The 12,203-nt window shown below is 37.5% G+C and overlaps 2 protein-coding genes across 2 annotated transcripts; both read right to left on the reverse strand.

Annotated features, from left to right (window-relative positions):
* Positions 1-1,083: 1,083 nt before the first annotated feature.
* LOC111789227 (S-adenosylmethionine synthase 2) lies at positions 1,084-3,311 on the reverse strand. Its single transcript, XM_023669926.2, has 2 exons — positions 3,161-3,311; positions 1,084-2,520 (listed from the first exon to the last, which is right to left on the reverse strand). The coding sequence occupies exon 2, from the start codon at positions 2,509-2,511 to the stop codon at positions 1,330-1,332; it is 1,182 nt and encodes a 393-aa protein (XP_023525694.1). The 5' UTR covers positions 2,512-2,520; positions 3,161-3,311; the 3' UTR covers positions 1,084-1,329.
* A 1,703-nt stretch (positions 3,312-5,014) lies between these two features.
* On the reverse strand, positions 5,015-10,392 carry LOC111789226 (squamosa promoter-binding-like protein 12). The gene is made up of 10 exons (XM_023669925.2): positions 9,268-10,392; positions 8,993-9,174; positions 7,415-7,983; positions 7,253-7,327; positions 7,069-7,176; positions 6,843-6,960; positions 6,624-6,765; positions 6,392-6,542; positions 5,673-6,287; positions 5,015-5,594 (listed from the first exon to the last, which is right to left on the reverse strand). Exons 1-10 carry the CDS (start codon positions 9,867-9,869, stop codon positions 5,139-5,141), a joined length of 3,018 nt encoding a protein of 1,005 aa, XP_023525693.2. The 5' UTR covers positions 9,870-10,392; the 3' UTR covers positions 5,015-5,138.
* Between the last annotated feature and the right edge of the window lie 1,811 nt (positions 10,393-12,203).

Below are 12,203 nucleotides of genomic sequence, written 5' to 3' on the forward strand. Positions count from 1 at the left end.
TCTTGTGAATGATAAGAGGCCTCTGGTGGTCCTCAAGCTGACTCCAAGGATATATTCACAGGCTGTATACATTGACAAGTTAGTGGCAGTTGCGACAAATAAGCCACGATGAGAAGTTTCTACAAGAATGCTCTTTGAAGCCATATCTGTGGAGCAATCTTCCACAATCTTATTTTGGGCGATGAGAATTGAGTTTTAAACCCTGGTTTTGATGAGTTTATTCTTTGATGGAGTATGTTTTATTCAATTGGAACATATCTCAATTGGTTAAGAACCTTTATTCTCGACCAAAAAGTTAAAGATTTATGGAGGAATTTTGTGACATTTACAAGATTATAACATGTTCATAAGGCCAACATATTTTATAATTTCATAACATAGAATTGTTATTGAAAATTTTAGAGCCTCCTTTTCCAAAGTTAGGACAACCTTTTCAATTAGTACTTAACTAAAAATAAAAGTTTTTGAACTTTAAACTTTGCATTTCCGCCGAAAAATATTCTAATTCTCTTTACAATGACATTATTACCTTCGATATTTCAAAACTATTATTAGAGTAAAAATAAAAAGTACATTAAAAATTATACGAAAAGTTGAAGTCAATATGTCTGAATGTCGTTTCTTTCAAACTTAGTCCACACAAGAGTTTTAGTCACTCCCATGTTTTAGATCAACACTATGCTAATTTTCTATCGGAACACTTTAACTTCTAGCCCGAACACTCCCAACTTCTAATCTAATGATAGTTTCGAAGCATCTATAAAAGACTAATAGTAATACTCAATTTTTTTAAAAAAATAAAATTATTTAAAGAAAATGTGACTTAAATGACAGTATTCTTGCCAAGTACTAAGAGCACATAGTATTTTTCTATTTAGATCGTTGGAGAGAGAATGGGGAAAAAAACTAAAGAACCCTAGTTTTAACCATAACCATCAGAACCTTTTAGATCGCTACTAATTATTGATAAACAAATACATTTTACACCACCTTACTAAATTAAGCCCAAAATAAAAGGTCAAACAGCCAATATGACTTATTGTCACAGTCAACGCAGACATTTACTTTCAGTACCAACAAGAATTTGAACTTGGAAAGAATCCCCTTTCATATTATAACAACTGGTACAAAAAGGATACATCATCAACGTAAAATAACCAACAACAAAAGAAAGGGCAAAAAAAAAAAAAAAAAAAAAGGTAACAAAGAGATAGAACATTAGCAGCTACTACCTTAGATTGTATAAGGGCAGCACACACATTATTCATCCAGTAGTAACAAAGCTCGGCTTCCCAATTTCCATGGCCGTTCTCAACAGAGCAACCCATCTCAAGATTGAGGCTTCTCCCATTTGAGGGGCTTCACAACTTCCCAGGTGAAATCTGGGTCATCCCTTCCGAAGTGTCCATATGCGGCTGTCTTCAAGAATCTGCCATTCCCACCTCTCTTCAAGTCCAGGTTGATGGTGATCATTCCGGGTCTGAAGTCGAAGTTCTCCTTCACGATCTTGAGAATCTCCTTGTCGGGTATCTTCCCGGTTCCATACGTGTCGACAAAGACTGACAATGGCTCAGGCACACCAATGGCATAAGACACCTGAACAATTGCTCTCCGAGCAAGGTCACTGGCTACAATGCTCTTAGCAGCCTGCCTAACAATGTAAGCACCACTTCTGTCCACTTTGGTTGGGTCCTTTCCGGAGAAAGCGCCTCCCCCGTGAGCTCCCCATCCACCGTAAGTGTCAATGATGATCTTACGACCGGTAAGACCTGCATCTCCGTGAGGTCCACCGATGACGAAGCGGCCAGAGGGATTGAGGTGGAAGATGGTCTTCTCATCAAGGTACTTCTCGGGGATGACAGGCTTGATCACATGCTCCTTAAGGTCAGCTGCAATCTCATCGTTCGTGACGGTTTCATCGTGCTGAGTAGAGATGAGAACTGTGTGGACTCGAACAGGGACCATGGCACCCTTATCATTATAGTACTCTACAGTAACTTGGGTTTTACCGTCAGGTCTCAACCATGGGCAGGTACCATTCTTCCTCACCTCAGTGAGGCGAGCGCCAAGCTTCGTTGCAAGGACATGACTAAGGGGCATGAGCTCTGGGGTCTCATCTGTGGCATAGCCAAACATGTGGCCTTGGTCACCAGCACCAATGTCCTCGGGTCGCTTAGTGAAATGTCCATGGACACCTTGGGCAATATCAGGGCTCTGTTGCTCAATGTTGACAAGGACCTTACAGTTATCAGCATCAAGACCCACATCATCCGAGATGAACCCAATTGAACGGCAAGTATCTCGGACTATCTTCTCATAATCAACATCGGCCTTGGTTGTAATCTCTCCAAAAACCATAACCATGTTAGTCTTGGTGCAGGTCTCACAAGCAACCTTGCTATCAGGATCTTGGGCAAGGCAAGCATCAAGAACTGCATCAGAGATCTGGTCACAGAGCTTGTCTGGGTGACCCTCGTTCACAGACTCAGATGTAAATAGAAAGGTCTCCATTCTCCCAAACTGCAAGGAAAAGAATACACACAGAAAAATCTCCTTCAGTATTCAAATATAGAGAATTTATGAGCTCAGCAACAAAGAATAAACATATGAACTTATCCTAGAAATTTTCAATCTGCAAAGGAACATTTCACCTCTAATAAGAATCAGCATCCTATAATTCGAAAACGTTTATACTCACAAAACACAAAAACTAGCGAAAACAAATTGAAATCCGCAAGAACAGATAGAAATCCACAACACTAGAGTTTACCAAAATTAGAAACCAATATTAAAAAAAGATTACAATCGAACATTCCTTTTGCAATCTCAATTAACTAATTCAGATCAGCAGCGCACTTGCAAGAACCAGATCTTCAAAACAAAAAACGACAACAACCACTCAAAAAACCAACCCGAAAAACAAAAGCTCTTAGAGCGCCGTCAGATCCGAGAGGAATTCCGACAAAAACAAATACAACACAATAGCATCCCCACACAATGAAGCCCAAAACGAACAAAATTTCAGAAACCCTAAAAGTAGGAACAAACAAACACAAGACCCAATGACTTCAAAAGCAGAAACATCCATTTCTCCCTCAACTCACACACACACACACACACACACAAACACAGAGGAAGCCATTACAGAGAGAGAATGAACCTGGAAAAGGAAAAATCTGTGAAATGAGTTAAGAGAGAAGGCGAACTTTCAGAGCAGAGAGACCCAAAGAAGAGGAATCGGCGCTCGATGACACGAAGATACGAAGCAGTCGCGGCTCTTATTTATAGAGAGAAATAGCTCTGACGACCGGTTACCGATACAGCCGGTGGGAATTATCCTTTTTCGGAGATTGGTGTAAAAATCTTTCGTTGCTTTAATCAGGATTATTATTTTGTTTTCAATTAATTAAATTTCCTTATCCAAAATTAAAATAAAAATATTAAATTACAAATTTTAATATTAAAGTAAAATTGTAACTTTACTTTCATAATTATAAGCATCAAATTTTTAATTTAACCTTAAAAATATTTCAAAAATTTATTAAATGTATATGAATGAACCGAGACCATATCTAAATGAAAGCGATCCTGATGATAGAATGTACCCAAATGGTCCACCTTCGTAGATGATGACTCAATTACAGCAACTCCAAAATTAAGCGTGTTTTGCTTGAATTTTCCAATGAAACATGTAAGTGTCTGCAAAACTTACTGAAATGTCTCGTATTAGTCTGTGGGGATAGTCTTCACTCTTAGAAACGAGTTGTAAGCAACGTGACCATGTCACAGGGGAGGAATGTCGGGATCATTAGATACCGATTCTAAATTTTGAATCTTGGATATGGAGCGTTAAATATCGACAATAATGCTTAAGAAAAGTAATAACTTATTGGAGTGGAGAAAATAATGGGTGATTAGAATTGGTTGGGGTTGGTGAAAGGAGGAGGTGTTTAGGTTTTACCGGCAGATGCCGGTCATCACCAACCCTAGTCGGTGTCTGTTTCATTCATCTACCGGAAGTCTTGGAAGCTCAGATTTGGACCATTTTGTCCCTTCAATTTCTTCGAACCTTTGAATAATGGAAGATAATATTAATTATTTTCCTATTTTTTTAACTACATGAGATAATTACTTTGTTACTTATTTTTTTATTATTTAAATTTGATTTTATCAAAATATTGGGTCTAAATTCAAATTTCTATAAATTATAAGGACCACATTTGTAATTTAATAAAAACTATCTATAATAAAGAATAAATTATGGACCACAAGTCAAAGAACCAAATTACTAAACTAACCTCGATCAGTCTCCAAATTTGCAAGATGGCAATGGCATTTTAGACCTTTTGACTATCCGCCGACAAATGGACAATTTGTCCTTTTAATTTCTAGAGAAATTCAAACTAAATTTCAATTTAAAAGTTTGTAAATAACATTATTAAATTACTATTTTAACCCTATGGTACTTATAAACAAAACTATTTTTGCATTATTTTCTTTCCATTTATTAAAAAAAAAAAATTAGATTTGAATTTTCCCGTCTACAAATCAGCTCAATTATTCGGGACGATAACGAGCATCGTATATTTTTTTTCCGAATCTTAAATTTAAATATAATTTTATTACGGTCGTAGTTAACAAATAACGAACATCTATCAGACAAATATTATTTAATTAGTCAGATGTGACGAATAACGAGTAGAAAAGTACATTTTCATTTGTTTATGATCTTCAATACGAAGGAAACGAAGATACGAAAACTATCACGTAATAATTGAGATTCTATGCTTTTGTTATATCATGAAGCTCAGAATCTGTCACTGTTTCAATAAATGAGATGTGTTACATGAACTAGAAAGTATAAATGAAAAGAATACGAAACTGTTTCGGACGCTCCACGGTTCGAGTCAAGTGTTGAGTGATCGTTGTCCAGTGAACACACTCTCTACCTGCAGTGTCTGGGAACTAAAATTTACAGAGCAGTCACACGTGCACACGCGGTCAGATGGTCGAGTTTAGCGAAATTCGATAACATAAGAATAAAGTATACCAATCTGGAACTCATTACAGGTTTCATAACTCCATACAAATACATTACCTTTAGTTTAGTCAGGTAGATAGATAAGTAATCGACGGGTCTAACTAGTACCGTATTCTAGTAGTTCCCATCGGAACGGGCGGAAGACATAGAGAACCTCGGGCGAGCTTTTGAATAAGAGCGCCACACACACACACACAGCAGCAATGGCCACCATTGAAAGCATTGCAGGCCGGTAGACCAGAGACGCTTTAGACGACGTTCCGAAACCGCTCGGTTTCATAACACAACGGCTGCAATCCTGCTGAGAATGCTTTAGTTTTGTCCTACCAATCTCAAACCTGGAGGAGGTCATCATATCAGTGTTCTGCTTCTGGTTCCAGCTACCATCTGAGACAGTACTAGGAATGTCCAGCACCACATGCCCAGCTGAAGATCTCTTGTTGATTTTCCTCTGGACGAGACGAATATACGAGTAATGGCCACGCAAACGAGCGTAATCCTCAGGTGTCGAGCCTGTGACGTCTCGAGCACTCTTCCAAGCCTCAACTCCTACCTGTAATAACCCAGTCATTTCTTCAGTCTCAATGTCCTAAAGCTAATGTATCAGAAAGCATACTGTTATAAACATTACCATTCCCGGATCATTAGTTAACGCATCAAGAACATCCATGGAATCATCTTTACCAGCTGCAATGTGAAGAGGGGTCAACCCGGCCGGGCCAACGACATCAGGTCTAAACAGGAAGCTACCGGTCGATCCATCAGAACTTGATGAGTCCTTCACTTTTGAAGGGTAACCCAAAAGGAGCTCGACCAACGACCGACTGTTTTTTCTCACTGCTCGGTGAAGTAGACTCATTTCGGTCAACGCAAAATTCAACGACGGGTGATCTCCAAAGTCCACAGTCCCATCAAGAAGGACATCCAAGAGCTTTTTAACCACAGCACACCAATCATGGTCCATGGAGAACTCGACGAGCCACTTGAACCGTGACAGCGAAAAGAGATTTTCGTTAGGATCCAAGTTACCTAATCTAGACTTCAAGTGATTTCTATGAAACAGCCAACCAATTTCATGGATGAACTCCATTGCATTACTCCTTCCTTCCAGCTCCGTAGTTTCCCCAGAATTTGAACATATTTCAGTAAATTCTAAAGCACTTTGAAGTGTGCAGATCTCTGTACAAACATCCTCTTCTGCAACTATAAAAGGAAAGGAACTGCTGCTCAAACCATCATCTTCAGCCTGGATATTATCCCAACCCACCCCCACAAAAAGAAGTTCGATCGGTCGAAGTTCTTGGCTAATGTAAAGATGTATTGAAAGAAGAACGTAAAAAAAAACTGCACCTCGATGAATCCCCTTCCATAGACGACAGGAATCGAGCAAGAAAAGGTTACGCATTGACTGTCGTCTCGTGCGTTCGAGTTATCATCATTTTCTGTTGAATCATCTGAAGCTTCCTGAGTAAGATATGTCCCTTCAATGGCACATAGTAACCTGGAAATTGGGTTTGAAATTTGCATATATGAGAATGATACAAGTAAAAGTGAGGGAAGTTAGATGAAAAGACGATGTTACCTAGTTGTCGATCGGGTCAAGTTTATTCCTTTAACCGAAAATATAGTCTTCTTAGATAAAGGAACGGCAACGGGGTTTACGCTTGTGATACGACAGTAATTCTTGTTTCTAAGAGGCAAGGATGTGTCGACTACGACCTGACCTGCAGCATAAAAAATGAACTCAATGTTAAACAAAAGACAACAATTAAAGCTCATCTTAAACTAGAGATAATCAGACCATGATAAACGAAAGCTATTTGATGCTGAACCCGAACGTAAACCCATCCAGTTCTCCAGAAAGCTTCGTCGGAAACATCAAGAAGCCTATTCAAACTGGTACTGAGGTCATGGCAAAGCTGAAGTAAAGAGATTAAAAACAATCAAGAATAGGGTATTTGTAATAGCTCGAGAGAGGCATCCCGAAATCGATATATCAGGATCGACAAGTGAGCACGCAAACTTACATCGTTCCATGTAGCCTCAGTCTGTCGTAGGTATATTGTTAGAACAACACAACCAGGCCTGATATAGCTCTCTATCTCTGTGGGACTATGTGATAACCAATTGAGAACCTAAAGAAAATGTCGTGACGATTAAGGAGGGTGATATCGAACTGTTTCAAATGCTCGGTTGCACCATTTCACATACCTGAGCTCGTAAAACGTGAGGAAAATCATTTGGTGCTTTCCCGAACAATTTCAAAATGATCCGATCTGTACGGCTCTGGAGGAATGTACAAAAAAAATGTGGTAATGCATACAAGAAATGAATCCCATAAAGAAATGATCTGTAGTTTTTGCAGAACATTACCTGAGCTTCTCCAGCAGAGCTAGAAGGTGAATGGGCAGATGCTGAATCTGAATTTCCACTAGTTTGAGGAGGGCTTGACTGATGAGAGTCTTGTTGCACCCAAGAAGGACATTCAAGAGAACTTGTTCCCATATGCACTACTGGGCGTGCTTGTCTCTCAATGTCTTCCATGCCATCGTCCGAGTCGACATAAACATCGTTCAAATCAAAGTTCATCATTTTGCACTGTCCAACCGTATTGTCCCTGATTTCTGAATACGCGGGAGGGCTGTTTGAAGTGCTTGGTTTTACAGAAGATATAGCTGGTGTATCTCCACCTCGAACAGTTGCTTGTACTGGTGTCTCGGATATCGGTATCGTGTCAGGTTGTTTAGAAGATCTCAAAGGTACCTGAGGACCATTTGAGAGAAAAGTACAAACTAGATCGGATTTAGCCCCGTTCAGCAAATTCTGAGGTTCATGCAGAATCCCAGATCGGTTTTTACCGCCGTGCTCACCGGATTGACAGGCAAGGATCCGTATAAGATTCGAAAGAAGATCTTGGTCTGTGGTCTTGTTTGATCCATTGGCTACACCAAATAACACACTGTCAATCACACAATAATATGCTAAGGACAACAAGAATTCAACACAGAAAAAGATGTACATATATTTCTGACATGCATGATTTTTATACAAATGGTTGTTTCTCTTGCAGATTTAATTTGCTCACTTTGCAACGAGACGCATAAGTTATTTGTGAGATCCCATATCGGTTGGAGAGGGGAACGGAACATTCCTTATAAGGGTGTAGAAACCTCTCCCTAACATACGCGTTTTAAAACCGTTAGGCTAACAACAATAAGTAACAGGACAAAGTGGACAATATCTGCTAGCGGTGGCTTGGGCTGTTACAAATGGTATTAGAGTCAGACACCGAGTGATGTGCTAGCAAGGACGTTAAGCCCCCAATGAGGGGTGGATTGTGAGATCTCACATCGGTTGAAGAGGGGAACAAAGCATTCCTTATAAGGGTGTGGAAACCTCTCCCTAACATACGTGTTTTAAAACTATGAGACTGACGACGATACGTAACAGGCCAAAGCGGACAATATATACTAGCGGTGGGCTTGGGCTGTTACAAATAGTATCAAAGCTAGACACCGGGCGGTGTGCCAACGAGGACACTGGGCTCCCAAGGGGGGTGAATTGTGAGATCCTACATCGGTTGGAGAGGGGAACCAAACATTCCTTATAAGGATGTGGAAAACTCTCCCTAACAGGCTGACGACGTTACGTAACGGGTCAAAGCGGACAATATTTGCTAGCGGTGGACTTGGGCTATTACATTATTTTTCGTTTGTTTATTTGGTTAATGAAATATAATCTAAAAACGCAACGACTACGGTAGCGAAAACTTACGTATTTAGATTATAGTTACTTCCCAAAGGACTAACTAAGAGTGGAAACTCAATTCGGGGCAGCCAGTAAGGAAGGGTAAATCAAGGACTAGCATAGCTAAGAAAACGACGAGAATTAAACACGAGATTTAACTACATACACAATAATTCTTGAAACAAGGGTGACCGAGTTACTTACAGTGCAAATTTGCAAGTATTCGCATTAGAGTTAACAGTAAATAGCTACTAGTCTGCTCATCAGGTGGGGAGTTTCCATTAACAACATTATCAGGATTGTTCTTTCTTCTGCGCTTATTATGGCCAGCCAAACGCCTTCGACAACTCCGTTTTCCTTCATCGAACTCCTGAAGAACATGGAACCTGCCACCAGATACCACAGAACAACATTACAGCAGACACTTTAGAGAGTCAAGGCTAAGAAACTGCAAGCAAAGGGAATAAAAGAAAGCTCACCTGCTACATTGTTGACAGAATCGCTGCATAACGTTAGCAACGAGCGCATTACTCGCCTTCGAATGCATTTCACAGACTTTATGTCTTCTGTGATAATCTTTAGCATTGCTAAGATCAGCTCCACAGTCCTCTACCTGGCAAACCGCACGACTCGAGTTTCCCCCGCTTAGTTTAGTCTTCTTGCCACTACTTCCTTCCCAATTCCCTGCTTCTTTCTCAACAATTTGACAACCATTTCCACCAACCTTCAAACTCAAACTACGAGCTTCATCATTAAGATTCTCATCTTCCATAACATTATCCCTCCTTCTCTTCTCCACTTCCCTTTTCCCTTTCTCGATCCCCGTATTAGCTTCATCAGAACACGACGACGAACTGTTCGACGAGCCACCGGTCAAGGGAATCCCAGAGACAATTGGAAAAACTTGGCTACCTAAATGATCAGACTCCACCAAATTTAAAGGCCTAGCAATGAAAAGATCTCCATCCCATTTCCAATCATTCAAATCCCATTCAAGGCTCTTCTTCCCAACAGCAGCCCTCAAATCCATAGACCCCATACCATACAATTGACAAGCTTCACCTCCATAACCAGTCTCCATTTCTCAAAAGGAACAACAGAATGATTCAGCACAACACGCTAACCAAATCCCAGCAACAGATCAAAGCTCAAAAACCCCTAAAACCAAAACAATTAAACTCCTAACATGCTCTAATCTGCTTCACTCCAGCCCCAAAACTCCAGAAACAGAGAACCAAGGCATCCACAATTCCAATTAAGAGAAACCCACAAAGCCATATCAAGAATTTGCATCAAATCATCAAAAACCAATGAGGTGAAGTGATTGAATAGCCCAAAAAACAGAAACCCATGTGAAGAACACTGAGATATGGAGACCCAGAAAGCGAGAAATCAGAAAGAAAGCAAGATAAGTGAATACCGAGTGGAGTCAACAGAGATCGGCGGCCGGAAATCCGTCGGAGATATAGGAGAAAAGGGGAAGATGAGAGGCGATGACGAAATGAATGAATGGAAAAGCGTGTGGGCTTTGATTCGTATTGGGTGTTGGAAGTGGGAGTAGTGATGGTAAAGGTTTGGTAATTGTAAGAGATAAACCAAATTCATCACATGAACGATTAAACTATGAGCTAATTCATTCCATCAATCACATAATCTATCCAACATAAAATTAAAATTTTTTAAATTAAGTTCGAGTCTGTTACAAAATTTTTTTAAAAAATAATAATAATAATAATCCTAAAAATTTTAGAATCAAAGTCAAATTTCAAATCTTTATACAAGAAAAAAACAAATTAATTGTAATTATTATTGACAATTTATTTATTTTATAAAAGAAAAAAAAATATGAAGAGAGAGAAGCAAAATGGTGGGGCCCAGCACAGCAACACCGCGTGTCCCTCCCTCTCCCAATGCCTCAAAAGATGCCCTTTGCGTTGCTTGTAGCGGAGGGAGGGTAGTTATCCTCTGCTTCGCGCTTTTATTTATTTATTTACTTCTTTTTCTAAAACCTATATTTTTTTACAAATTTAATTCATTGTTTTTTTTATTTTAAAACACATATTTTAATTATATTAATATATTTTTACTTTAATATATAATTATTTTTCTATTCAATTGCACCTCGCGATCAAATAAAATATTAAAATCGTTATTATTTATTTTATTTAAAATATATTGTTAAATTTAAGTAAGAGTCCGCGAAAATTTTAATCAACTCAATTCGTTGGTTCTCCTAAAACTAAATTAGACTGAATCGAATCAACCCAAATTTATGGTTAATTTTTACATATTGCTTACGATACAACTATAATATATATTTATAATTATTATTTTTCATGATCTAAAAATTAAATTTAAAATTTAAAAAGAAAAAAAAAATCTAAAAAATAAATAATAATATTTCATATCAATTAAAGTGGACCTCAATCAACGGTCACGACTCAAAACATTGGACTTAGTAAAGGTTTTTTTATTCGATTAATGATGACTCAATTATTTGGAGAAAAAATAAAATAAACCAATAAAAAATAAATGGACCTTACTTATTTTATCATAAACATTTGTTTGCAATTTATTCAATATAATATTAATGGGAAAATTATAAAGCTCTAGATTTTCATTTTTATTATATTTTTAAATATATACTTTATTTTAGACTTCAAACATTGGAAATTTCTATTATTTTATTCTATTTAAATTTTATATTTATATTAAGACTCATATTTATTATTATTATTATTATTATTATTATCATATCTTAACATACAGACTCGGCCACTTGAATACTACTCGATACATAAAATACAACTCATCAACAATATCTATATATCTCGAGTGACATGCACCCACATGTTCACATATGTAAATAAAAACAATGTTTTAATGTCAATATTTCTTTTATTAAGTCGATCTGAATTTTTTTATTACGTTAAAATGTTTAAAAAAAAAACATTAGAGTCAATATATTTTTTATAGGATAAAAGCCTCTCTCTAACAAACTTGTACGACTGAATTATGCTAAAAATAGACTTAAATTTATATATATATATATATTATTTATTTTAGGAGGAAATTAAAATTAAAATTAAAGTGTAGGTTGAATGCACCGTCATTGAACTAATAATAATAAATAATAATCATTATCATTTAAAAAAAAAAAAAGGAAACAAAAAAGAAATTAAGGAAAATATGTCGGAATTCCTAGCTGGGTTGACGTGGAGTGTTTTTACTGTCGGATTTACTGTTGGTGGGCGGCAGCCGATTTAATTCGGGCAGCCCCACTTGCCCCACTTACCCAAAATCAATAATTGAATAAATATATTGTTTTTAATTTTATTTATTTATTTGTTTCGGGTAAAAAATAATATGGAAATTAAAATTAATTTTATTTATTATTCACTCAAGATTGAGCAAA

The sequence above is a fragment of the Cucurbita pepo genome, chromosome 2, assembly GCF_057944985.1.
Source record: "Cucurbita pepo subsp. pepo isolate OVF chromosome 2, ASM5794498v1, whole genome shotgun sequence".
Classification (NCBI taxonomy): domain Eukaryota; kingdom Viridiplantae; phylum Streptophyta; class Magnoliopsida; order Cucurbitales; family Cucurbitaceae; genus Cucurbita; species Cucurbita pepo.